The sequence below is a fragment of the Dendropsophus ebraccatus genome, chromosome 9 (genome assembly GCF_027789765.1).
Source record: "Dendropsophus ebraccatus isolate aDenEbr1 chromosome 9, aDenEbr1.pat, whole genome shotgun sequence".
Classification (NCBI taxonomy): domain Eukaryota; kingdom Metazoa; phylum Chordata; class Amphibia; order Anura; family Hylidae; genus Dendropsophus; species Dendropsophus ebraccatus.
In genome coordinates this window covers 89,238,437-89,266,396 of record NC_091462.1, presented here as the reverse complement: position 1 = coordinate 89,266,396, position 27,960 = coordinate 89,238,437, and the positions used below count along the sequence as shown (strand labels likewise).

General features: G+C 42.6%; 1 protein-coding gene across 2 annotated transcripts in view; it reads right to left on the bottom strand.

The window, feature by feature from the left end:
- DNAH3 (dynein axonemal heavy chain 3) overlaps nucleotides 1-27,960 on the bottom strand; it is a 257,207-nt gene that overhangs the window by 7,305 nt on the left and 221,942 nt on the right. For both annotated transcript variants that reach the window (XM_069983790.1, XM_069983791.1), the window contains exons 51-55: nucleotides 19,147-19,345; nucleotides 10,588-12,729; nucleotides 6,187-6,412; nucleotides 4,376-4,620; nucleotides 1,166-1,282 (exon numbers count right to left, since the gene is read on the bottom strand). In XM_069983790.1, coding sequence (XP_069839891.1) covers nucleotides 1,166-1,282; nucleotides 4,376-4,620; nucleotides 6,187-6,412; nucleotides 10,588-12,729; nucleotides 19,147-19,345 — 2,929 coding nt within the window. The remainder of the gene's footprint in view (nucleotides 1-1,165; nucleotides 1,283-4,375; nucleotides 4,621-6,186; nucleotides 6,413-10,587; nucleotides 12,730-19,146; nucleotides 19,346-27,960) is intronic.

Below are 27,960 nucleotides of genomic sequence, written 5' to 3'. Positions count from 1 at the left end.
CCAGAACACAGGGTCACAACCCAGAACACAGGGTCACAAGCCTATCTGAAGCTTGGAATAGAGCATCTCAGATGGGATCCAACATAGGAATTAAGGTGGCTTTTTATACAATGTGAGCACTAATGGACGCCTTTCCATAGAATTTAATAGAACACATTATTATACGCATAGAACGCATTATTATTATAATTTGATTTTCTTTTTATTTAACTCCATTCTAATACAGACACTATAGAGGAGATTTATCAAAAGGTGTAAAATACCCATGGTGTAATCTGTTCACAGCATCCAATCACAGCTCAGCTTTCAGCTCTGGTTTAATGAAAGCTGAGCTGTGATTGGTTGCTGTGGGCAGTTTACACCGGTGTATACTTTACACCCTTAAATAAATAAATCTGGGCCTGAGTGCTTTATTAGAAAAGAATACATATATATGTTATAGCAATTGTGATTTACGCCATGTAACAACCCAATGAATAACGTCACATTTTACCGGTTATACAGTATACTTTCTCTATGCTAATGCTTTTGGTGCAGTATGTCTTCAGAGGAGGAAGCTCAGTGAGATAGTTTTCTTCCCTCAGAATAACTACACATAAATCAATCACTACTGGAAGAAAGCAAAGATGAATGGAAAAGTGGATTGGGGACCATTTATCTTACCTGACTGATGAATTAGTGTACAACTGAATACAGAAAAAAAGTGAGGACCATTCCACACAGGGGTGCGGGGTGTAGCTGGTGAACAAATTGTACAGCTACTATATAATAGAAGTAACCTAGTCATGATGTCACTTTAGACATCGTATCTATAACAACTATCACCCATAAGACCCTAGGTTAGTGTTTCTGTCCTTATTCATTTACTATGTCCTGACAATGCAATGTAGTGTATATTTAATTTTTTGAGACATAAGATGTCCATCTTACAGCTGTTTGAATTGCAAAGGAATATGCCGTACGGTAACCATGTATTTTAATATTATGGCAGGAATGTTCCCAGTTGTAATAATTCTTTTGGCTTTTTTTTTTGCATGCAAACTCTTCAAGCACCTTATAGAGAGAGAAAGATGGCAGCCAGGATCCAGAGCTAAACTAAGGAGCCTGTGTTTTTAGTAAGATTCTGTCACTTTTCTATATAAGGTTCATGCAGCTAATATTTTACCTGTCAGGTACGTCAGGGCTTCAAAAGGAACCACCTCGTATTCATTGAGGAACATCTGAATCTGTCTCATGCTGATTCTCAGGTCGGACTCATTGAATTCATATGGAATGTTCCAGCCTGTGAGCATTTAGAGAGGGAAAAAATAAGCGTGAACATTCAGACCCCGGCTAATAAAAACTGTTGATATGTTTTTGTTATGTATATTTTTCTTTGGGTTACTTTGTTAACTGCACACACTATGGCTTCTGCCTTGCTCTGTACTACTTTCGCAGCATGGTATATTTGGAATATGATAAAAAAATACTTTTTTATGCCAAGATTATGGCTTTTTGGCCAATGTTCCCTGTATGTTTATATTTGTAAACAAATATTACGATTATAAAAAAAAAACTTTTCATAGGTCTCTCTGATATATCAATTAAAAAAATGCAGGTACTCTTAGTAGTAAGTAGTAAGCCATTTTTTGTGGCTTTATAGTTGTTCAAGGTCTGACCATTCCCTACTGACCACTCCCTAGGTTCGGGTTCGTATGAACCTGAACTATCGGCTTCTGATTCTCGCTGTCTGCCCTTCATGTGGAGAGGGTGTATAAAACCTTGAGGACCGCCTGGAAAACTAGGATACAGCCATAGCCATAGGCTATATGCCAGTTTTCTAGGTGGTCCTTAGGCTGTATCCACCCTCTCCACGGAGCGAGCAGACAGCGGGAATCTGAAGACGATAGTTCAGGTTCATACAAACCCGAACCTCAGCCGGTTCGCTCATTCCTACTGATTATGTCAGGTGATTCATTTTGATTGGTGAATAATTTCGTTCACTAATATGTGTATTGGTGTATAATTTCGTTCACCTATACTACCTCCGGTTCCTTTAGGGTGTTCCAGCCATTATTACATCTCATGGGTATTTTCACAAAAATATCCGTCTGTTTATAATGACGACCACAAATAGTGTTCATAATCATTTGCGGCCTTCATTATCATAGGCGGACGTAATTTCACTCTAAGATCCCAAGAAAAATCATACACCCTACATCTGCGGTGCCAACCTGATGGTGATCATGGCAAGCTGTGGCACTACACTGCCCAGCTATGCCACAGGCTTCATCCATGCTTAGTAGAGAAAGCTCAGGTTTATGCCCAGTTGAAAATGGAGCAGTGCTGACCTGTACCTTGACAATCCATAGACTGCAATGATGTCCATAGACTGTCAAGGGGCCGGTCGCCACTGCTCTGTTGTCAATGGGACGTGAGTCTAAGTGCTCTCTATATTGGGAACTGGGTTGTGGTGACTACAAAGTTAATACCCTGTACAACATATTGGATGCTGGAACTAATGACACTGATAGCCTGTGGGGCAACTGAGAAGCATCTGTCTTTCAGCATATGTGCATAAGATATATTATTGAAAAACTACATATTAAAAATTATATATAAATTGCAGGTAAGATCTATTTTAAAGTGTAACTGTCATTTAAAATATTTCTGCAGAAATCAATATTATAAAAGATTTTAGGAAACTCTGTAATAGGTTTTATTAGGCTGTTTTCTCCCCCCCCCCCCCTTCCCCCCCTTCTTGTCTGTGCATTATCAGGCAAAGCCATCTACATTACGGAGGAGCAAAATGAAGACGGATTTGCTGTGTCCATTATAACCTATGGTGGGGGGAGGGGCTGAGGTGGATGAGTGAGCAGGAAGAGGAGAAAACGAGCTTGTGCGGTTTGGAGATTGTCTGTGCACATAAAACACTGGATTCACAGGTCAGAAAGCTCAGTGCTGGTCTGGGAACTTGGTGAGACAAGATCGCAGGATGTAATGTTTTCCCCTCTTGCTCACTCATCCCCCTCAGCCTCTCTTCCTTCCATAGACCATAACAGACACAGAAAACCTTCTTCTTCTAAAGTGAGGGGGAAGGTAGAAAAATAGCTTTTTCAGTTCAGAAGGAAATTCTTTTTCTTAATAAGACCTATCACAGAGTTCCTTAAAATCACTTGTACTATTGAAACTTATTGATTTCTGAAGAGTGACATTTTAATGACAGTTACACTTTAATCTGGTCTATGACGAAAGGCATTTTGTTCACTGGGTTTATATTATTAAATATACCAAGTTGTCCTGAATTTTCCTATTTCTCATTTATGGGATCTAATAAAAGCCAAAAGCCTTGTCAGTGCTTTCCCCTTTTTGCCCTGCTGTGAACTGTAATATACATATCAACAGGGATGAATTTGACTAATGTATCCCACTTCTGCAAGGAGATTTAATAAAGTGTGACTAACAAAGAATCACATGCTGTAATGTATACAAGGCTCCAATGCCTTAATGTAAGGATCAGGGCTGTAATTACTTCTAATACCAGAAGATTTTCTACGGCATAGTAGTAATTTAGTCATCCACATTTACATTACATGCTTAACACCCCTCAAATTGCAAACCGTTTATTCAGAAGTATCATGTATTAAGCATGTGGGTGGTATTTCTGAAATGTGTAGAACTTGTATATGTATAATGCCACATTTACATCTTTAGGCGTGATTCTAGTAATGAGATTAGTGAGCTGACTGCCATAAGACAATAGGGAACCAACGGGAAAGAAGAAAATCCAAAGAATATGTGGGTGCTACTCTCAAAAGTTACAAATACATGCAATTCAAAGAAAGTTGAATGGACCAAATATAGTCTACCAGTGACTATGTTCAGTCCATTTCTAAAGGTCCTATTACACAGAGTGATTATAGGCCGTATTCAGCCTAACGGCCGTTAGGGTCGGTAGACGTTTTCTGTAATAGAAGACAACATTCAACAGGCTGAAACGGCAACGATCAGACTGGCAGCGATCTGCTGCCGTCGCCCCGTGTAATAGTCTGCCACTGACTCCTATGGGCTGCCCAGACGATCTGACGATCGCCGTAGCAGCTCCCCCCACTGCTCCCCGTGGCCCCCGGCTTTTACTCGCTCCTCCTCGCTCATTGTCGACTGTTATTTTGCAGCAATGTGGTCTTTGCTTTGGAGTCTTCCAAAGTATCAGTATATGCTTGGGAACAGACCTAACAGTAGTCACTAGTAGGCTACATTCAAACCATTGAACTGAATGGTCTCAGATTGCCTACAGCTCACTCAATCATTTTCTAGTAAGCCTGTCCCGTTGTTGGTAGGTTTATAACCACACCCTGACCCTCTGCTTGAATCACGTCCGCACGTAAATTCCTACCTAATGGGCCAAAATTCCGTCGTTCCTGAACAAGAGCATGGAAGAAGCAGAGGCCGAACAAGAGCTTCTGCCACATCTCCGTTTTTTGGCAACTGCTGAAGAATACAGGGTCAGATATGGGGTCATTCAGATATGAGCGCAACAAATTTGCTCGAAGGCCTTTTGGGGGTTCGTTGGTCATTTTGATGCCATTCTGGAGGATGCTCACTGGAAACTTGTCTGAAGGGTAACTGGTAAGCCATAGCCTGAAAGAGGAATTGTAAGAACACATGAGGGATTGTGAGCCTGCATCTTCACTTCTGTATTTGTTTCCACCACAATACAATGACATTCATGAAAATATCAACATTTACATAAATTCTAAACGCTCTCTGAATATTCAAAGGCTTGCGAAAATCACTTTGACTACTTTAAAACAGAATGGCTTCAGCAAGTCACATGTGAATATGAATACACAGCTAAATGGTGTTAAAGTCTACCTCCAGCATAATACTAAAAATTACATTAGTTTCTCACTAAGCAACTCACAATCTGACCCTTCCAAACCACTTGTACCTTCAGATAGCTGCTTTTAATCCAAGATCTGTCCTGGGGTCAGTTCGGTGATGCAGTTATTGTCCTAAAAAACAACTTTTAAACTTGCAGCCCTGTGTCAAATTGGCATGACCATGAGTATCCATGCCCTAGGCTTGCACCGCCTCTCTGTCCCTCCTCCCCATTAGGAATGGCCCTAGAACGTTAAGGAACCTGTGCAGTGTTCAGATAAGTGATGAATAGGAAAAATTCTGCCCGGGGACATTCCTAATGATGAAGAGGGCGGGGAGGAGGGATGGAGAGGTGTCGCAGGCCTAGAGCACGGTAACTCTAGACCGCACAATTTGACACAGGGCTGCAAGTTTAAAAGTTGTTTTTTATAGGACAATAACTGCATCACCTGCTGAACGGATCCCAGGACAGATCTTGGATTAAAAGGAGCTATCTGAAGGTACAAGTGGTTTTGAGGGGGTGGGGCAGATTGTAAGTACATAGTCACTTTAAAGGAAAGTTAAAAAAAAACATATCTAGGCCTTAGGCATGGAGTGGGGAGAGGAGAAGTGTGGTCATCTCCCTGTTCCTTCTACTGATCAGCCATTATAAGTCTGAACACTCAGACGCGAGTTATAAAACCTTTTTATATGTCTCTCTCTGTGGTGTGCACAGGAAGAGAGGTGGAAAGGTTGGGGGTCGTCTTATACATCCAGTAGTCTTATACGCCGAAAAATAAGGTACATCTCATTTGTGATATTACAGAAAAACTGTGGAAGAAATTTTTAGTTGACTCTGTGTCCAACAATAAAGGTCGGCACACACCTTCAATAACTGACGGCAAAACAATCGCTCAACCTTCAGTTATCTCTCCTGTCCAGGCCCTGTCCTTCCCATACACAGGAACATTCAGCATGGCCGAACGATCTTGTGTTCTCTATGGGAAAGGGAGGGTTAAACCACAGCCACACAGACACTATATCAAACTCACAAGAGACTAGATGTAGTGAAATCTTGCATACATTATGGCTGCACCCATATACAATCATGCCATGTATGTCTTAGCTATACCGTTCTATACCTCTTTTGCTGCTTCATCTAGCCCGAGGATTATTCATATGGCAGTGTTACAAGAACTTATCTTTTCTTATGCTCTTATCAGTAAGTGACACGCTCAGGATAGATGACGCCATAAAGCATATTGTTCTTCTGCACATACTGACAAAAATGAAAATTTTTGCTTGTTCAGAGTAGACCAATGGGTGCCTCACATTGTAATGGCATACCTGAACTTCTCATTTGTATTCTCAGGCACAATGGTTTCCTCGCAGATCTTTTCCAAAGATGGCATCCAGCTAGTGGCCAGGTGACAGTTCTGAAGGACTATCCAGGTCCCATCCTTGAAGGCCTGACTGATCATTTTTGCTGCAATTGGCCCTTGACCTTGTCCTAGGGAAATGGTCTGGATGTTTTCTCCTCCCATGCCAAGGTCATCAGCAAACTTTAATAAACCTGAGGGGTTCAGTCAATACATGAGAGCAGATGAATTAAAGATGTGTATCAGTACAAAGGAGTCATTCTGGGGACCCAAAACTGGGTCTCAGGCCTAAATATCTGTAAAGCTGGTGTATGAAGATGGCTATATTATTATCACTAGGTAGAAATGAAGCTTACAGACCATATGTTGATCTCTGTCTAGTAGCAAAAATTATCGGTTGGATTGGACTGGGTATATAAATAATCTTTAGCCATAACCAGGACAGCCTTTTACACAGGCCATTTGGTAGAAACTGGCCCAGATAAAAGTGACAGAGATCAGCAGAGGAGCGGGCAAACCCTCGGCCGATCGGGTCTTTTCAGGAGGTTTTAAAATGTATCAAACGGAGTAATGTGTGGACAATAATGATGAAGGGAAACTGACAGCACAGATAAAGACAACACAGATATGTATTTATAGGGTTCTGGGATATGTCTATATCTGTGCTGTTAGTATTCAGATCACAAGCAGTGTATACTTACCATCCACGCTGCTTGTGATATGGCATGTCTCTCCTGTCATCAGTGTGTATCTTCAGACCCCCCCTCTTCTTGCTGTGAATCATACAGAAGGAGGCGGGGCCTAAAGATTTAGGTAACACAGTCAACAGACATAAAAGAAATGACCATATATGGACATACATTCACCTTTTGGAGATGTGTAAGATAACTTAGTGGCCCCCATAAGAGTTAAAAAAATTATCATTTTGTGGTGCGGCAAACTCTAAACCTACATTATCGCTCATGCACTGATTACTGTCCTGGAGGGGGAGAAGAACTATATAAATTGACCATTTCTAGAGGGGTAAATACCAGGTACATAAAGGCCACATGTGGACACACAAATAGTAATATATTATTAATAATAATATTTATTTGTATAGCGCCAACAAATTCCGCAACGCTAAAATAAGTTAGTAAAATATGTCTGCCCTGCATATGGTAGGTGGGTCCTTAAGATCGTTTCTTCTGGTGGGCCTAAAGTACCCCAGCCTGACACCAGTGTAGGTTCACGCTTAAAGGAGAAGTCCGGCAAATATTATTGTATTGTACTGCCCCCGAAAAGTTATACAAATCATCAATATACACTTATTACAGGAAATGCACATAAAGTGCTTTTTCCCCTGCACTTACTACGGCATCAAGGCTTCACTTCCTGGATAACATGGTGATGTCACTTCCTGGATAACATGGTGATGTCACTTCCTGGATAACATAGTGATGTCACGACCCAACTCCTAGAGCTGTGCGGGCTGTGGCTGCAGGAGAAGATGATGGCAGAGGGATGCTTAGTGTCCCTCCACTGCCCTGTGTCCCTCAGTGTCCCCCTGCCATCATCCTCTCCAGCAGCCACAGCCCGCACAACTCTAGGAGTTGGATCGTGACATCACTATGTTATCCAGGAAGTGAAGCCTTGATGCAGTAGTAAGTGCAGGGAAAAAAGCACTTTATAAGCATTTCCTATAATAAGTGTATATTGGTGTTTTGTATAACTTATGGGGGGCATTACAATACTAAAATAAAAATTTTGCTGGACTTCTCCTTTAACTAACAATTAGAGATGAGCGAACCGGGTTCGGGTTCGAGTCCATCCGAACCTGAACGATCGGCATTTGATTAGCGGGGGCTGCTGACCTTAAATAAAGCCCTAAGGCTATGTGGAAAACATGGATATAGTCATTGGCTGTATCCATGTTTTCCAGACAACCTTAGAGCTTTATCCAAGTTCAGCAGCCCCCGCTAATCAAATGCCGATCATTCGGGTTCGGATGGACTCGAACCCGAACCCGGTTTGCTCATCTCTACTAACAATACATTTAATAATTACAGGACTACTCAGACTTTTGTTCCCGGATATGTCTCAGTGTAATGGTAATTTGTTTGTTGTACAAGCACAAGAAGGGCTGTGCAGTCTGGTGAATAAAAGTATGTGTCTCATCTATGCAAGGATAAAGCAGCAACATTTCCATTGCCTTCTTCTTTCTTCTTCTGCCTTTCTGTTCCAGGAATTGATGCATAAGTCACAGGGCACCCAAGTTATTCAGACACAAATTGTTATCTTTTCCTGGAGAACTATTATGCCAGTAAATGCAAACCCATGCAAATGATTCATGTTATTATGCAGTAATACAAGGGTATATAGATGGTGGTGTCATCCAGGACAGGAGTGTTTACAGTGTTACTGGCCATGGTGGTTAGATGTGAAATTATAGATCATGTTTTACAAGCTGTGAGGAGCTAGAAATATGTTTATGGCCATGAATATCTTGAACAGATAGAGAAGCATTCAGCAGAAATAGTAAAAAAAAGCAAAGCAGAACCATTATTTTATAAAAATACTAAGAGTATTACCATGACATTTCACCCATAAAGAGTACTTGTCGTTATAAATTTCTTTTCAGATGTCATCAGGCATGTCAAGAGTTATTGATCGCAGCGGATTTCACTGCTGAGACCCACTGCGATATGAAGACACAGCTGAGAACAGAAAGTGGCAGCAGTGCGTAGCAGCACACTGCCGCCATGCTCTCTTCCTGGCTGTATCTTCGTATTGTAGTGGGTCTCAGCAGAGACCCACTGCGAGCAATAACTATATAAAAACAACAGTGACTTCTTTAAACGAATACAGATGCAGCCATCGTATATGTGACCCCTGACTAATTGCATCAGGGACCTCAGTTATATCAGTTAGTGCCCTATTACAGAGATCGATAATCGGCTAAATCGGGCCAGTTGGGCTGATTATCTCTCTGTGTAATAGAGGCAGCGATCAACCGATGAAACAATCATTTCTTTAGGTCTAAACCTAAAATTATCATCCGCCCACCATGCATCGCTACGTGTAATAGCAATGTGAAGCCGACGGTTGACAATTTAACAGGTAATACATTACCTTTCCACACTCCCGGTCTTCTCCTGCGCTCTGCATGCATCCCAGCCCCGTCACTGCATGCGTCATTGGCCTTGGCAATCGCAGCCAGTAATTGGCTGAACGGCCTGTCAGCTCAGACAGACCACTCTGAAACAGCAGTCGCTGGATTGGAACGCATGCAGAGCGCAGAAGAAGACCGGGAGCGTGGACAGGTAATGTATTAACTGTTTGGGAGAGGGCTGCACGGACATTGTTAAACGATTATCGGGCCCAGTAAATATGCGCCGATCTAGCAGATCGGTGCTCGATTATAGTATTGATCGGGGCTTCATTAGTCTGTGTAATAGTACCCTTAGGCTATGTTCACACAACATAAGTTTAGTATTAATCACAGCCATTGTTGCTGATTTGCAACAACGGCCATGATGAATACTAAACCTACATTGTTCTGCATGTAGAGGGAATCCAGGCTGGAGCGTATACACATAGTATACGCTCCGGCCGTCATTCCATCTGGCCACTTGAAAAACTGACATGTCCGAATTCAGCAGAAATGAAGATCATCCAGACAGTTCTGCATGATCTTCTGTGACCCAGCCGGGTCACAGAACGGCCAGTGTTATACGTAGTGTGATCCTGGCTCTAGGCTGTATTCACACACGTCGGAGTTTCATCGTAGTATTGTCGTGATACTACAGTGTCTTCACATATATGATGCAGTAACTTAAAGGGGTCATCCAGTGCTATAAAAACATGGCCACTTTCTTTCAGAGACAACACAACTCTTGTCTCCAGTTCAGGTGCGGTTTGCAATTAAGATCCATTCACTTCAATGGAACTGAGCAGCAAAACCCCGCTCAAGCTGGAGACAAGAGCGGGGCAGTCTCTGGAAGAAAGTCGCCATGTTTTTGTAGTGCTGAATAACCCCTTTAATGAAATGAGGCAGTACTGCAATTACATGATTAAGTGCTGCAAATAAACAATGCAGTACCACAATGAACAAAGTGCAATGTGTGAACACAATCTTAGAACATCCCATTGAACGCACCATCGTAATCACATTCATACAGACTACATATGTACATCAAGTGTATCAGCTACACCTGCTGTAAACAGGGCCTTGTCATGTGAAATGGTGCTGCCTATTGTAAGTGTGAAATGTGATTACGATTACAGTAAAATTTCCTTTGTTATGATAGCACATACAAACTCTGTGTTCCTATGTTTAGTAGAAGGCATTATCAGTAGATTAAGATAGAAGATGATAAATGATATTTACCGGCCATAGGATCCGCTCCAGGAGACAGCACAAAGATTAATGGTGCACAACAGTTTGAGTCATTATAACTTCCTGCCAGGTCAAACGTTGGAGGCTCGATGTATGTTTTGCCCATATTTTCTGCAATGAATTCCTGAACTGCAGGCACCATTTTGTCAGGACGAAGACATCTTAGAATAACCATGCGATCTAATCCTGTCAATTTCTGCCATTCATCTGGAAATATTTCATCCTGGGGTCTTATGGAGTCATAAACCATTTTCCATTTTAAAATATTACTCTGAACATGTTCCATAAAGCCAATGAGTGGTTGGAGGTTGGAAGCACGGACAATTTCAGCCCAAGATTTGTCTGACAACCACTCCGGGGCTGGGTTAGGGTAAGGATTGTCGAGGGCTACTCCACCGGTTAGAAGGAATCGCCAGATTTCATCATTTATTTTATCCTCTCCTTTCATAATTCCTATAGTCAGAAGGAGGGAAAACAAGAGCTTGTCCTTCTCGAACAAAGACCTGCACACATTGTTGTAGATACTTTTTGTGAAGTGATTTATTATATTAGATATTCTTGTCTGCAGGTCATCACTCTTCTCACTATGGGCAAGGGAGTGTACATAAAGGTTAATGAACCAGGTTAGAGAATACTGATACATGGGTTCTATGTTTGCCAGATCAGAGATGCAGAAAAAGACAATGGAAGAATGAATAGCCACTGGTTTGTATCCCATTCGCGTGTCATCGATTTCCTTCTCGGTTGCAGTGGCTATCTGCTGCTTCTCTGAAATTTCTTCAGACAAGAGTTTGGATGATGATAACACTTTAATGGCGGTCTCATCTTCTAAAATGTTTCCTTTTGAAGAGGACAGTACCTCTAAAATTTTATCTTCTATTTCTTTAAGCTGTTTCTTGTTGGCGGCACTTTCAATGATGAGCTGGTTCTTTTTGTCCTCTAGTTCGGGCTTCTCTTTTGCCGCAACTATACCAAGAAGCTGGTCTTGAAGACCCAACGGTGTGATCATAAAATTCAGAAGACACACCTTCACTGCCACTTCTGGAAGATAATGGGGATTTCTTAGCCGAGTGGTCATATAAAGCCTAAAATCTTTGGAATACTCTATAATATTTTCCCCGAGTCGAATATATTCAACCCCTTGCTGCTTGAATGTTTGTTTTAGCAATACCGGCTCCAAAACGGCATCGATTTCTTCTCCAATATTTTCTATCAAAACGGGGTTCCCAAATTGTATTGCATTTTCTAAACTTCTTGTATAGTTTGAGTCTGACAACTTGATAACAGAAAGTTTGAAGTTTTTTTCCATATTCTTGATCCATTTGTTGGCCTGTCCTTGTGGATCAATCATTAAAGCCCATCGCCTGGAATTTGAAACGATGATACCATTATCTATGGAGAAGGAATCAACTGGTAAACCAGCAATCTGCCAAGCACGGATCTTTACAGGGTCGCCAAGGGTGGTACTTAAGCTGAAGTCATTTGAGCTTGGGATTTTCTTTTCTTTGCATATAACATGCCATTTGCTTTGGCATTGTTGCCGATAGTCTACTGTGAAGGCCCCAAGGTAGGCGACAGTACCAGAAGACAAGAGGACATCACCAGTGAGGTTTATATACTTTGCCCCTAACAATCGGGCAGCTTCTGTCCATCTATCTTTCTCTCCTCCAAGACCACTGATAAGTTTCTCTGCACGCACAAGCTTCTGTGAACACAGCTCTATATTCTTCTCTAGCTCTTCCTTCTTGTTGTTCATAGCTTGCAGGTCATCATTGAGGGCTTGTAATCGGTCTTCCACGGCCTTCAGTTCTGCTCGCTTTGTGTTTAGCTCCTGCATTTGTACAGCTAATTTAGCCTCTGCCTCTTTTAGACGTTCACGTTTCGGAGCCACCACTTTTGCAACGCGATCATACACTTCCATGGCTCTGACCCACTTACACAAGCCCTCACAGGCTGAAGACACGTTCTTAATCACAGAAGGCTGAAAGTCTTCATTGTTGATGAATTTCTCCCGAATTCTCTTCATAATTGCAGGATTAATGTTATCCTTATCAAAAGCTTTCAAGCTGTCTAGAAATTTCAAGTCTCCAAGCACTTTCCTAGATGGACCCCAGAAGTCTTCTACCATTTTACCTGATATAAGCAAAACACAATATACAACAATTTAACTCATCTTCACACAATAAAATGTAAACGTAAAAAAAAAAAAAACACCCTTAATTTGTATGCATTTAAGTGTAGGTTCTGCTAACATCATTGGGGTCTTTGAGCAGAGACCCTATCACTAAAAGGGTCTTTGCACTTAGTGGGGATCTACACACACATTACAGTCCCATTGATTTTAATGCAAGCATTGTCCGCAATGCAGCAAATTGCCTATATCCAGTAAATTGCAGCTTGACTATCGTACTTCTATCTGTAAATGTGAATCTAAAGAAAGTTTACTTTTAGTGGAAAAGATTTACTGCTATTTCTCAAGCTGACAAAAGCAAAGCAATTGTTTGGTAGTTAAACAATCTTTAACTATTGCTCAGAATGGGCCCATCTCAAGGTTGTTGAAGACAAATCTTCAGCATCTTGATTTCCCCACTTCTCGTAAAAGCTGTGATTCTCCAACTCATTCACGATCTGAGCAACAGAGAGTTGGCAGGTCACTCATCTCTAAACAGAAGAATACGTAAGTGTATATCTGCTATTGATCTGCTTACACTATTTTGTGAAAATCAATACCTCAATTAAAGTGCTTATAAAAGATTATAGAAAGAAAAGCCTATTTTATTTTTTTTTATAAAAAGACTCTTGCCCGTGAACTGTGTCAAGCATTGCAATATCACCCTATTTAAGTTAGAGTGTCTGAATTGCAATACTAGGAAGTCAATGTGAGGATAAGACCCCACCCAAAATACCAGTTTCCAGTGGGGTTAAAGATCTAACTTTTATTGTTATGCATTAAAATACAAAAATGACTAAACACACAAGTGTGAAAAAGAGCTGTTTAACCCTTTCTGGACCGGGCTAATTTTCGTTTTTGCGTTTTCGTTTTTTCCTCCTTGTGCTTAAAAGGCCATAGCAGTTGCATTTTTACACCTTCAGACCCACATGAGCCCTTATTTTTTGCTTCACTAATTGTACTTTGCATTGACAGGCTGAATTTTTGCATAAAATATGCTGCGAAACTAGAAAAAAATTATATGCGCGGTAAAAAATTGAAAAAAAAAACGCAATTATTTTTCTTTCGGGGGGTTTCGTTTTAATGCCGTGTGTCCTATGGAAAAACTGACTTGTTATATATGTTCCTCAAGTTGGTACAATTAAAACGATATGTAACATGTATAACTTTTATTTTATTTGATGGCTTGTAAAAAATTCAAACCATTGTTAACAAATATATGTTCCTGGGCAAGGATCTATCCACCTGTGCTAACTATAGACCCATCTCGTTGATCAATGTCGACATCAAACTGTTCTCCAAAATAATTGCCAATAGATTGGGTCCCCAATTGCCTAGTGTCATATACAACGACCAGGTGGGATTTGTTCCCCACAGGAAGGCGCGGGATAACTTGAACAAGACACTCTTACTATTATCCCATGCTAGGAGGTCCAGTGTGCCTGCCTGCTTAGTCTCGGTCGACGCTGAAAAGGCTTTCGACAGAGTACACTGGACCTTCCTACAAGCCTCTCTGGAACAAGTGGGGCTGGGGCAGGAGCTGCGGAATAAAATCGCAGCCCTATACCATAACCCCACAGCCAGAGTAAAGGTCAATGGAGTATTTTCCTCTCCATTTACCATCGCGAACGGGACTCGTCAGGGGTGCCCGCTATCCCCGATGCTCTACGTGCTAGTTATGGAGCACCTGGCAGTGGCTCTTAGAGCATCATCTGCCATTTCCGGGATCAAACTCTCACGTTCCCATCATAAGCTGTCTCTATACTGTCACGGCCGCGGCGGCTGCCCGTGTTCCGGGCCGCCGCCGCAACCTCCTCCTGCCCCATGCAGCCGCCGGGCTCCTTGTGCAGGGACCCGGCGCTGCTGCTAGTTCGGCCCCTGGGGGCGCCTCACCTCTCCTCCGCTCCTGTCTCTCACTGTGCCGGCCGGCGCGCGCGTCCCCGCCTCCTAGGGAGCGCGCATCGGCTGTCTCAGATTTAAAGGGCCAGTCCGCCCCTAATTGGTGTATGCACACAATCACTCCCTATAAATTCCAGCCCTGCCCCACTACAGGGGTTGGAGCCTCTACATGCTTCCCATTGCGTTTGGCCCAGCTCCCTGTTGTTCCTGACCTTAGTCCTTGTCCCTTGTTCCTGTCTTCAGTCCTTGTCCCTAGTCCTTGCCCGCTGCCTTCCCATTGTTCCTGAGTCCTGTCCGCCACCTGCGAGCACGTCTACAGTTCTCTGCCTGCACTATCTCCTGCCTACTGCTCCTGCCACGCCTCGCCTGCCGTCACTAGCAACCAAGCCAGGGGTAGCGACCTGGGGGTCGCCTGCCGCAGCAAGTCCATCCCGCCTTGCGGCGGGCTCTGGTGAAAACCAGCGGCCCCTTAGACTCCGCTCCCTGGTGAGGTTAGTGCTATCGCTAGTGACGGTCCAGTGGATCCACTACTCCAGGCGTTACATATACGCAGACGACCTGCTAATGTACGTGACGCAGCCGCTTATCTCGTTCCCTGCCATTCTTAAAGAATTTGACCAATTCGGCCAAGTCAGTAACTTTAAAGCAAACTACACAAAAACAGAGGTTCTTAACATATCCCTACCTGACACGTTGACAGCCCATTTGCAAGATTCCTTCCCCTTCCGTTGGCAAAAAAAGGCGATTAAATATCTAGGGGTCTGGGTGCCCACGGATTTTCCCTGAATTACCAGCCTCTCTTGGCTCGCAGTCTGACCTTTCCACCTATGACAAAACCCAATTATCTTGGTTTGGGAGGATCAACGCCATCAAAATGGATGTACTACCTATGTTCCTATATATTTTTCAAGCGCTTCCCCTCACAGTTCCAGCCACATTTTTAAAACAATTGAAGTGCACATTGCGGAGGTTTGTTTGGGGCCTGGTTCGGCCGCGCATTAAACTCAAGACACTCACTAGGCACAAACTCAACGGCGGGGAGAGCCTCCTAGACTTCTTTATGTATCATAAAGCTGCCATCCTCCTGAGAGTAGTGGACTGGTTCCACAACGCTAATAACAAGCAATGGGTGATGATAGAGCAGGAACTCTCACCTATTCGGTTGCGCTCCCTACCTTGGGTCTTCCCGATCCATCGCCCACATGGCTGGAATACGTACAGTTGTGGGCCTTCTTGAGGACTAACTTCCCACAAGGCCTCCCAATATCCACGCCCACAGAATTGGAGGCGCTCCTTTTGGAGTCGTCCCCACCGAGAAGGACACTCTCCCAATTGTATCACATACTTCTCTTGGCTGACGCGGACCCTGAGCCTTCATATATAGCGGCATGGGAGGTGGATTTGGGGGTGTCCCTTTCGGGCTTGGACAAGCAAAAGATATTTATGCTGACTCACAAAATGCCGGTGGCATGTCTAGCTCAAGAGAAAAATTTTAAAATCCTGACCCGGTGGTACAGGTGCCCCCGACTCCTGCACCAATGTTACCCTGGGGTTTCCGACCAGTGTTGGAGATGTGAGAGAGACGTTGGATCGATGGTTCACATCTGGGGCTGCCCAGTCCTAAAGCCATTTTGGGACGCCATTTTTGAGATCTATACCCAAGTGACTGGGAAAGTGGTGGCTCCGTCACCTGGTTTGGCCCTGTTGTCTCTGATTCCGGGACCTTCCTCTGCTGTTAAAAAAGGTATCCTGCGCCACTTCCTGACAGCCACCCGCATGATAATACCACGGCATTGGAAGTCGCCTACCCCGCCCTCCGTAGCGGAATGGGTCACTGAAATGGACTTGCTACATCGCATGGAGATTTTAACAGCGGAGGAACACTCACGGGGCACTGGGGGGGGGGACCGCCTTTGGCTGGCATGAACGACCTTTAAAGAGGGTCCCCTTTTTGCCCAGTGGTTGCAGTAGGGGCCGAGAGGCCTCCCGTTGGCATGATGGTTCCATGGGATGCTGTGACCGTCATGACTGTGTCCCCAGGGGGTTACTGGAGCTTCCCCCTGTCCCTCTATGCCCTCCTTCCTTTTTTCCTGTCTCTCAGGCTTTTTCTTTTCTACTGTTGTCCTTGTGCGTTTGTTATTTGTTTTTGTCCGTAAGTGTCTGGATGTGTGGATGTTATTCGTCTGAGGGGTGTTCCATATATTTTAAGGACTTCACAATAGTCAAATGCCTCCCGGTATGTACATCATTTGGGATGAGAGTTCGAGAGCGGGAATGGAGCTTCGTAACGAGCTCTCATCGTATTTGTTTCTTCTCGCTGCGAGAGGCACTCGACTCCTGTTGGTTTAGGGACACCCCACTTCTGGAGTTACTTTAGACTGTTAATCATTATTATGTTAAAGCCCGTTATGATGCTGGTACTTCTGTACGTCAATGTGCTTTTTTACTCTTTTTGATGTTCTATAACTTGAAAAATCTAATAAAATTTGATTTACCAAAAAAAACCCCCCAAAAAAACAAATATATGTTCCTTAAAATCGCTCCATTCCCAGGCTTATAACGCTTTTATCCTTTGGTCTATGGGGCTGTTTGAGGTGTCATTTTTTGCGCCATTATGTGTTCTTTCTATCGATACGCAATATGCGACTTTTTGATCGCTTTTTATTACAATTTTTCGGGATTTGATGTGACCAAAAATGTGCAATTTTGCACTTTGGGATTTTTTGGCGCTTACGCTATTTACCGTGCGAGATCAGGAATGTGATAAATTAATAGTTCGGGCGATTACGCACGCGGCGATAACAAACATGTTTATTTATTTATTTTTATTTATAACATGGGAAAAGGGGGGTGATTCAAACTTTTATTAGGGAAGGGTCTTTTCTTAATAATAACACTTTTTTTTTTCTTTAATACATATACTAGAAGCCCCCCTGGGGGACTTCTAGTATAGGCACACTGATCTCTCATAGAGATCTATGCTGTATAGGATATACAGCATAGATCGATGACATCAGTGTTTTATTGCTTTTGGATGCTGCAGCCAAAAGCAATAGAATACCGAGCCGGGATCAGCACCATTATGGCGCAGACCCCGGCCGGCACCACACGCGGAAATCGCTCCTCCGTGCCAACGTCATGGGAGGGCGATCTCCCCACTAGACCACCATGGAACAGCTGCAGTAAGTCTTCAGATGCAGCTGTCAACTTTGACAGCTGCATCTAAAGACTTAATTAGCGGGCCCAGCGATTGGACCATGCCCGCTAATAGCCATGGTCCCGGGCTACATGCCGTACCCGGGACCGCAGCGGTTCAGAGCGGGGTCGCTGCGCGGCCCCGGTCTGAACTCCCCCACCCGCGCGAGGACGTACAGTTATCCTAAACTGTGTGCAGACAACTCAGTAGTAAGCCAAGGTCAGGGCACTTGATATTGCATATAGTTACCATCTGAGAGCATCCGGAGTAACAGCAAAAGCATCGATATGCGTTAAGCATCTTATCAATGAGCTTGTAGCATATGAAGCACATTGCATTGTCATTTTAAACAGCAGTTATTCACCCTTGGGTGTTGTATTTTAATACACAGACTAATAAAAGTTAAATCTTAATGCTAATGGGAAACTGGTATTTTAGGTGAAGAATTATCCTCACATTGACTTCAATACAAATCAATACTGCTCAGCTACAGGCTAGACTCTATTGAATTGCAATACTAGACACAACCTATGGACAAGGGTGAAACTGTTTCTAGATAAACAAAGTCCTATTTTTACTAATAAGAGAAACTGACGGCACGGATATGCATGTATCTGTGCGGCCAGTTTCCAGATGCCGATCACAGGAGAATCACATGCATACCTTTACTGATGCTGTGTGATCCGGCATCTTCAAAAAAATTTTCTTTATTTCAGGCTGACACACAGAGGCGGGTCTGGTCTGTCACACTGTCAGCTCATCGCTGAATACATCTGTGACGAGTTTCTATTAGCCCCACTAATGGTCCTGCATTCTTTGACTACTGTGGCCTGATCTGACCACTTGCTTGGACTATTCTTCTTTTATCCTGACAATGTTGCTTGGTTTGACTCTGCTTAGTGTACAGCAGTTTCTGTCTCTGGTCCTGTTCTGACCCTGACTATTGTCTGGTTTTGTCTCTGCTCTTTCCAGTCTGGATCTGATGCAGTCTTACTAACTTCCATTTTATAGTGTAACCTCCATGCACTTAGTCAGTATAGGGACCATCATCCAGTCGGAAGGGCCCGGTTAGGATGGATCATCCAAGTAGCTAGGGACAGAGCACAGAGGCACCCTGTTTCTGCCTAACCATTAAAGTATGGTATGAATATAGAATGGTTTATTCACTCATTCTGTAGTTTAGATATTTGATATTACTGGTTTGACACTTTTGATGATAACATGTACTAGGCTAATTGTGAAGTGCTTCCTCTAGTTCCTTTAGTGCATGCATTTGTCCTCTCACCTGTTCCTCCTGGGTCCGGCTTCCTGTCCGGTTTCATGCCCTTCATCACGCAGATGCTCTCCATGACGAGTTTAACAGGTGTTGGTGGATTCTGCATGGATTTCACTAGAGTGATATCATTCTGGTTGAGAGTATCCAGGGCTGATAATGCTGCCTCTAGAGCTGGCATGGCCTCGGCTAGATCCCCTTCACATTCATCCTGCAATGTCACAACATCAAAACTACAGTGAAACAAAATTGAATCTTATCTTGTTCCCTCAATAACACCACTCTAGTTCACACAGAAGCTCTCACATCTATCACTCTACACACATCCAGGATTATGCGCTGTTCTGTATGTACCAATGCAATATGTTATATACATAAGCCTCAGAAGTGGGCCTATGGTTACATATGGTTAGTATACAAATCTCAGGAAGTCATGTCACACTGCAACTTTTCATGGCATGATAGGAAATACTGTCTGTCCCGCGAGTAAATGGAGTGAATGTGTGCACGCTCAACCACAACCACTCCATTTACAACCTATAGGTAATGTGGAGCAGACTTGCCAAACTGTTTGGGTTCTGAAACATTCTCCAAACCTGAACACTTGGCAAGTCCGCTCAACATTCAGTCCGTAGGGGGTAGGTCTCCAGCAGTCACAGCCCGCACAGCTCTGGGAGTCGGGTCGTGACATCACCTTTTTATCCAGGAGGTGAAGCCTTGATGTAGTAGTGAGTGCAGGGAAAAAAGCACTTTACAAGCATTTCCCGTAATAAGTGTATATTGGTGATTTGTATAACTTTTGGGGGGCAATAAAAAACTTTAATAAAAATTTCCACCAGACTTCTCCTTTAAGGCTGTGATAACACTGGCAAATTATTTCAAAAGTGGAACAATAGGCTCAAGCCACCCATTGCGAACCCAGGGTTATAACACTTGAGATGGGAAGCCTAGGGAGGATCCGCCAATCTGCTTAACAAATTAAATGTAGAAAAACATTCTGCTGTTGATAATCCTGTTCTATCCTACTTAAACCATGTATTGCAGCAAGATCGGAGGGTTAGCATTGATTGTGATGATAATGTATACTGCAGGAATCTAAAACCCATGGGCGCCATGATATAATATGCTATTAAAAATGTACTCTAAACTGAATCTTCTATTTCTTTGGGAATACACTAATATATGCTAAGCTGACCTAAATAACTGTGCCATATCTACAGCTCTGAAAGCTCAGCAGGAGGGAAGGAAGAGAACTATTTCCTCAGTACTTCTGCTGCCTACTGTATAAGTGTTACTTTAGTACATGATCAGGCCCATACCAGCTTCCACTGCATTAGTCCATTAGCAGAAACATAAAGATATTGCAGTGGCCATATCTGCATAAATGACAAGTGGATGTGCAGCCATGCTGAAATGAGATGTAATTACCAGACTCTGGCTACTACTCTGGTTTCCAATTTACTAATATACAGTCAATATTCTTTAAACAGTAAACAGAATAAGATGCCAGTCATATAGTTGTTGGATATATTGGGATCCAAAGTGATCCTCCAAAAAGAATGCCGTTGGATCTATAAATTAAAAACCGTAAATCCCCTGGGTCTAAATGAACAGATTAGCTATGCCTGTTTTTTATAAACTCAGGAGTAATGTGAAACGTGTGTTCCGATATGTGCTGACACCTTTCTACATACTGACCTAACCAACCATGACCTACCACGTAATATCATTTTTGTTGAAAATTACACACGTCCGTCTACCCCCTATCCTACATTGTCGCGCTTTAGGTACGCACACACTCTGACCCCTATTTTTTAATTGGACATATGTTCTGTCTCTGTTTTGTCCTTGTTTTGTTTGGTTTCGTTTTGTTTTACTTTGTCTTGTTTTGTTTTGTATGTTCTAGACTAGACGTGGGCTGCTGTTATGATAGATTCCCCTACTATGTACCGGCAATGTAAGTGTACATTGCGATAGGAATTATCATAGACACCGTAACCGATTAATACTAATACGGCAGTATCTTACCCTTTGTGATGACACCGCGATGACATCGGGACTAGTGCCACATCTAGCATCCACTAAATCCACATGTATGTGTCAAACACAACAGATTATTGCATGTGATGACACCGTGATTACATCGGGATTAGTGCTAGACTTAGTATCCACTTCCCATATGTATGTGTTAAACATAACATACCATTGCATGTGTTGTCGGCCGAATGGTCAGTATCATTGTGCGCCTCAAATGACGTGGTTGTGCGTTCCAACTCTATACAAGCCCACTGTGACGTATAGTGAATGACCAGCCGACACGTGACTATGACGGGTAATGAGTTATCACATGACGCACATATGATTAAGATACACTTGCTCACGTGGTCGTGATGCTGTTTTGACCCGGAAATAGTAGGTATCACATGACCGTGACGGCGGGGGTTGAGCATATTGGAGTGCGACGTAAGACTTTGAATGTTATGTGTAGTTGGAGACGGATCTGCATCAGGTGTGTAGCCGCAACCTTTTATGGGCGGAGTTATGTATATTTAAACCAGCATGTTTTGTGTATTAGTAGGGGAACGCCATACGCGCAGCAGGCACCATACGTGCAGCTTTTACCCTTCATTGTTGTTTTGTACGTGGCACTTTTTCTTTTTGATCCCCTGATGATTCCCCTAACGGGAGATGAAATGCATTGGGACACAGCCACTAGTGAGTACTAGGGTTTAACTAGGGACCCTAGGAGTGAGTGTGGCGGAGTCGCCCTTATTAGGGCGAGAGCTCTGTCTGGAGGGACAGTACATGTAGGGTAAAATAGGACAGTGTCAGGGATCGGCTGTCCTATCTCCCACACAGTGTGCACCCTATTTTGTCCTCCACTTTTTTCAAGACACCAGAGGACCTCAGCCGCTCATTGTGAAATCCATTTGAGGTTCAGGACGACTACGGTACCCGAATGGTCCACTACCGCTCCGGCACTACCTACTCAGCAGTCACCGTTGAGTGGTAAGATATATTTTTTCACCTAGGATACTTTTTCCTCATATTTGTCTGGTTATTTTTGGTAATGGAATTTTAACTTTATATGAATAAAAGCTACATTTTAGACTTAATTAGCTGTACTTCACTATTTGATCCATATAGTTGTTGGAAAATTCGTCACATCACCTAAAATATAGGCCACACCATCAAGGGAATGTGTCATTAGAAAATGACCAATTGTTTCAATGAAGTCTTTATGTTAAAAAAATTTTTGTTTTTTCAATGTTTTTTTCTGTCCTATTCTGGTCACTAGGCCTTAAATTACAGTGAGACTTCCTGTTTTATAGCGATCACTTTCCAGCAGTTTCCACCTTATCATCACAGACAGGTAACACCAGTAGTGGATAAAACACGATAGCTAAAGCTCAGAGCTCTGTCCCCCTCCCTGTACATTGACCTCTTCACAGGTCACAGAGTATGTCCAGATAATGTTTCCCTTTTAGCAAATAAAGTCAGACAATTTATGTCCATGTCCATGGTATTGTAAAACAAAAAAATCTTAAAAAACTGTAGTGGATACATTCACTTTAATATTTCATATTAGAGAAGTTATTTTCATATTAGAGAAGTAGCCTACGTTTGGGGGATACCTCCGGGTACCAGTATACCATTATGGTGCTAAGCTATAGTGCCTCTCTAACTAGCGATGGTCATAGTTCCCCTTTAAATTGTAGGCTACAGTACACCTTTTAAAGTGTTAGTCACCGTGGCTTTTCTCTCACCTGGAGCAACCATGACATGACTTAGGTTCTAAGACCTGTGCCTGTTTGGTTTGACATACATGGACAAACACCAGTCTCTTCTGCCATAGCTCAAATACCAATGAACCTGGGGTTTAAAGCAACTCTGTACCCACAATCTGCCCCCCCCAAACCACTTGTACCTTCGGATAGTTTCTTTTAATCCAAGATCTGTCGTGGGGTCCGTTCGGCAGGTGATGCAGTTATTGTCCTAAAAAACAACTTTTAAACTTGCAGCCCTGTGCCAAACTGCCGTGGCCTAGAGTATCTGTGCCCTAACTTTTCACCACCCCTCCGTCCCTCCTCCCCACCCTCTTCACCAGCCATGGCCAAAAACTACAGGACTCTTGCAGTCTAATCCTGAAACACCCCACTCAATTCACCACTAATGCAAATAAAGATTTCATTGCTATAAATCCCATGGGGCTGAATTTGCGAGGACATACAAATCTGACAAAAAAAGCTGCATGTAATTCTTTTATGTATTATTCACAGTCCATGAAATAATGATAAAATGAAGGTGCAGCCTGTGCTTCTCCAGCTGACTGCTGTGACAGTGACTGTCTAAGTCTTTATCCAGCAAGTAACAGGAGCTGTCATAATTTGATCCCTAGAGAGGCTGTAGCTATTGCTCTCTACAATGCTGCTGTGTCCGTGTAGCCCAATAAGGTTGACTGGGGCCTAACACTGATCATTATAAAAAGACTGCTGAGCGGCACTGCCGATAGAGTACAAAGCCAGCTCACAGCTGACATTTATCATGGATTTGCATTTAGTCTGCCAAACCATGCAGTGGGATGTAGGTTCTTATAAAGTGGTTCTGGTAAAACACCTTAGAGGAGTGCTCTTCACGCTGTGACCCTGACTCTTTGTCAAACATGTATCATTTATAACTAAAAGGTATGAGTCACATCTAAAAATATCTTAACTTTTATCATTTTAGTTGACATTTCAAAATGCATTGTGTGCTCCAGTGCCACCTCTGTGAACGGCTTGTGAATGACCATGCACGATAAAGGGAAAGTCTTTATTAAAACTCTCCTACAGCTGTAGATCTATATGTCTCCATGGTAACAGACTACAAACAAGCATTATGAAGTCTGATACTGAAGTCTGCCTTCCACTTGCCCAAAAGTTTTACAGGATTGCAGGATTAGACTTAAAGGGTTATTTCACTCAAACATAACTTTTCATATGTTGCTGCACATGGTGAGACTAGCAATTCCTTCCATACTTGTTATTATCTATTCAGCTTCCTCCCCCTAGTTCTGAACTGATGCTTTCTACTGAAGACACAAAAAACTGTGTGCGAATTTTTCTCTCTGTCTCCCCCCTCTCTTCCGAGACAGCTGATGTAAACAAATCCCTGGCAGGCTTTATCTGCATCTTTATAGCTTTTTTGTAATGCTGGGAGGGTTAATTGACACTACAAAGTTGCAGATAGGGACTTGTTTACATCAGCTGCTTCTGAAGGGAGGGGGAGGAGGAGGAGATAGAGAGAAAAGCTCACACACAGATTTTTGTGTTTTCAGCATAAAGCTGCAGCTCAGAACTGGGTGAAGGAGACTGAATAGTTAATAACAAGTATGGAATAAATTGTTAGCCTCACCATGGGCAACAACATATCAAAAGTTAAGTTTGAGTGGAATACCCCTTTAAGAATGTGTTGTTACCCTAAAGATTTAGAGGTCGGCATAGGATGCAAAGCTTTTTACATTTATAAGCAATGTTAAAATATCTGACATTTTCGATACAGTGCAGCAATATGCTTGTAAAGGTGTACATAGCCCTGCGGTCGGTAAGGGTGTTCAGAGCGGGCCGCGCGGCGACCCCGCTCTGAACTGCTGTGGTCCCGGATGCCGCATGTAGCCCGGGACCGCGGCTATTAGCGGGCACGATCCGATCGCCGTGCCCGCTAATAAGGTAATCAGATGCAGCTGTCAAAGATGACTGCTATCTGCGATCTATGCTGTATTACTTTATACAGCATAGATCAATGAGAGATCAGAGTGCTTATACTAGAAGTCCCCCATGGGAGCTTCTAGTATAAGTGTAAAAAAAATAAATAAAGTGTTGTTATTAATAAAAAGCCCCCTCTCCTAAAAAAAAGTTTGAATCACCCCCCTTTTCCCATGTTATAAATAAAAATAAATAAAGATGTTTAGTATCGCCACGTGGGTAATCACCCGAACTATTAATTTAAAAATTGTGATAAAAAACAATCAAAAAGTCGCATAAGTGCAATCAAGGTACCGATAGAAAGAACACATCATGGCGCAAAAAATGACACCTCACACAGCCCCATAGACCCAAGGATAAAAGCGTTATAAGCCTGGGAATGGAGCGATTTTAAGGAATATATTTTTGTTAACAATGGTTTGAATTTTTTACAAGCCATCACAAAAAAGAAAAGTTATACATGTTACATACTGTTTTAGTCGCAACAACTTGAGGAACATATATAACAAGTCAGTTTTACCCCAGGGCGAATGGCGTAAAAACAAATACCCCCCAAATTAACAAAATGCTTTTTTTTTTTCAATTTCACCACACATTGAATTTTTTTCTGCTTTTGCAGTGCACTTTATGAAAAAAAATCAGCCTGTCATTGCAAAGTACAATTAGTGGCGCAAAAAATAGGGGCTCATGTGGGTTTCTAGGTGAAAAATTGCAAGTGCTATGGCCTTTTAAGCAAAAGGAGGAAAAAACGAAAACGCAAAAAACGAAATTGTCCCGGTCCTTAAAGGGTTAAAGAGGTTATCCAGCAGTTACATTCTCTTTATGTATTGATGCACTATTGGTAATCATTACAAACATGTTAAGCTTACCTCTCCATGTTCATCCTGTGTAATAAAGAGGCCTCTCCAGTGTCCCCCAATGACAGCAGCTCTGCTACTTTTGCAACACAGCCACAACCAGTGATTGGCTGAGCAGACTGTCACTCCCAGGACATGTTCATCTTGGAAGTAGCAGCTGCAGTCAGCAGGGGACACCAGAGAGGCTGCAATCGGACACCGGGGGAGCGCAGAGAGGCAAGCTTAACATGTTTACCAATAGTGCGGCAATATATTAAAACATGTTTAAAGGGGAACTCTGGATGAGAAAAACTTGTTTTCTATTAAAAGTACATTAAAAGTTAAAATAGATGTGTCTATACAATGTATATACTATACTGTATCTGTGCGGTTCTGCCACACTGGTAGCTGATAGAAATCCAGGAAGTGAAAAAAATGGCCTCTGTGCCGATTCACATTGTCTCCTGCTCCTTCTGCTATCCCCCCTTAGGAGACGAATGTTCCAGGCTTCTGTCTCACATTGTGTGTGTTTGCTGAGGACAGTCTGATGATGCAGACAGGAGGCTTGGCTGGATCCCTTCAATCCTCTGAGTGATTCGCCATCTCTGTCCGGCCAGAAGCAGGTGCTGCACTAATTTTACTGATTGTGATTGGGGTGTGTGTGATGATCAGCTGAGGGAGAGCATTGCATTCTGGGAACTCATCAACCAGGAAGGACAGAAACACAAAACTGAACCCCCCCCACACACACACACACCCCAAACAAATTGAATTTTGGTAGTTTCAAAACTGGGATAGACAGGTAAGTAATGCTATATGCTTCTGCAGAAGTTTTATTTTTTTTAAACTTCTACCTGGAGTTTCCCTTTAAAGGCTGGATAACCCCTTTATATCCTGCTGCAGCATGGCACTTTATGTGTCAATGGGCTCTTAGCTGCTTTGCTTTTATCACAGTCAAGAGCTAAAGACAGAAATGAGACCATTTAAAAAAAAAAATCGATGCAGGATGTCAGGAGTTTCTCGGCTCTACAGACAACATGTCAGTAGGTTCTGTGTATAAGACTTTCTGCTTCTCTGCTTCACAACTCTGGAGAAAGATGTGAAGGAGAAAAATATTTCCAAGACATGTTAAGAAAACGGAATTCAACTTTTAGAACAATAACAAATAACACACTCCTCTAGTATTATAAAAAGACAAGCCTGGCAAAAAAACCAACCATGGTAAAATATTTGCACAAAACATTACCTGATGCAGTGGCTCAAGAGAATCTATGAGAAAATGGCAATGTCTTCTTATTAATAAACATCAGATTTTAATTCAAGATCTGTCCTGGGGTCTGTTCGGCAGGTGATGCAACTATTATCCTAAAAAAAACTTTAAATTTGCAGCCCTGTGTCAAATTGGTGTGGCCTAGAGTGTCTGTGCCTTGGCCTGCGACGCCATTCCGTCCTTCCTCCTCGCCGTCTTCATCATTAGGAATGCCCCAGACAGAATTTCTCTTATTCATCACTTGTCTGAACACTGTACATGTGCTAGATTGTTAAAGCACATGTGCAGTGTTTAGACAGGTGATGATTATGAGAAATCCTTCTAGGAACATTTTTAATCATGAAGAGGGTGGGAAGGAAGAAAGGAGAAGCGATGGAAGCCTAGGGAACAGACACTCTAGGCCACATCAATTTGTCACAGGGCTGCAAGTTTATTATTATTATTATTATTGTTTAAGTTTTTTATGACAATAACCGCATCCCCTGCCGTACAGACCCCAGGACAGGTCTTGGATTAAAAGCAGCTATCTGAAGGTACAAGCAGGGGGAAGATTGTGGGAAAAGAGTTGCTTTAAATATGCAAATCAATTGAAACTGATCAATTTGACGATTTCTTAGCATGAAGCACAACCCAACATAATCAGGCTGTGCTAATAGCTAGGAACACTTAGAGATTACCTGTCACTAAAAATAACTTTTGACATGTCATCAGACAAGTGAACAGTTATTGATCCCACTGGGTGTCACTTGTGAGACCTGCTGGGATAAGGAGATATAGCTGGAGAGAGACCACGGCAGCACGGCAGCTCTCTTGTCCGCTATACCTCCTGATCAGGGCAGGGGCACTGTAGTCAACAACTTCTGACATAATCAATGACATGTCAAAAGTTATTTTTAATGACACTCTCTAAAGCAAAACTTATACATTGTGTTATGCACAGTCCACAGGGGCAGTGCATGACACAGGAATTCTCTTT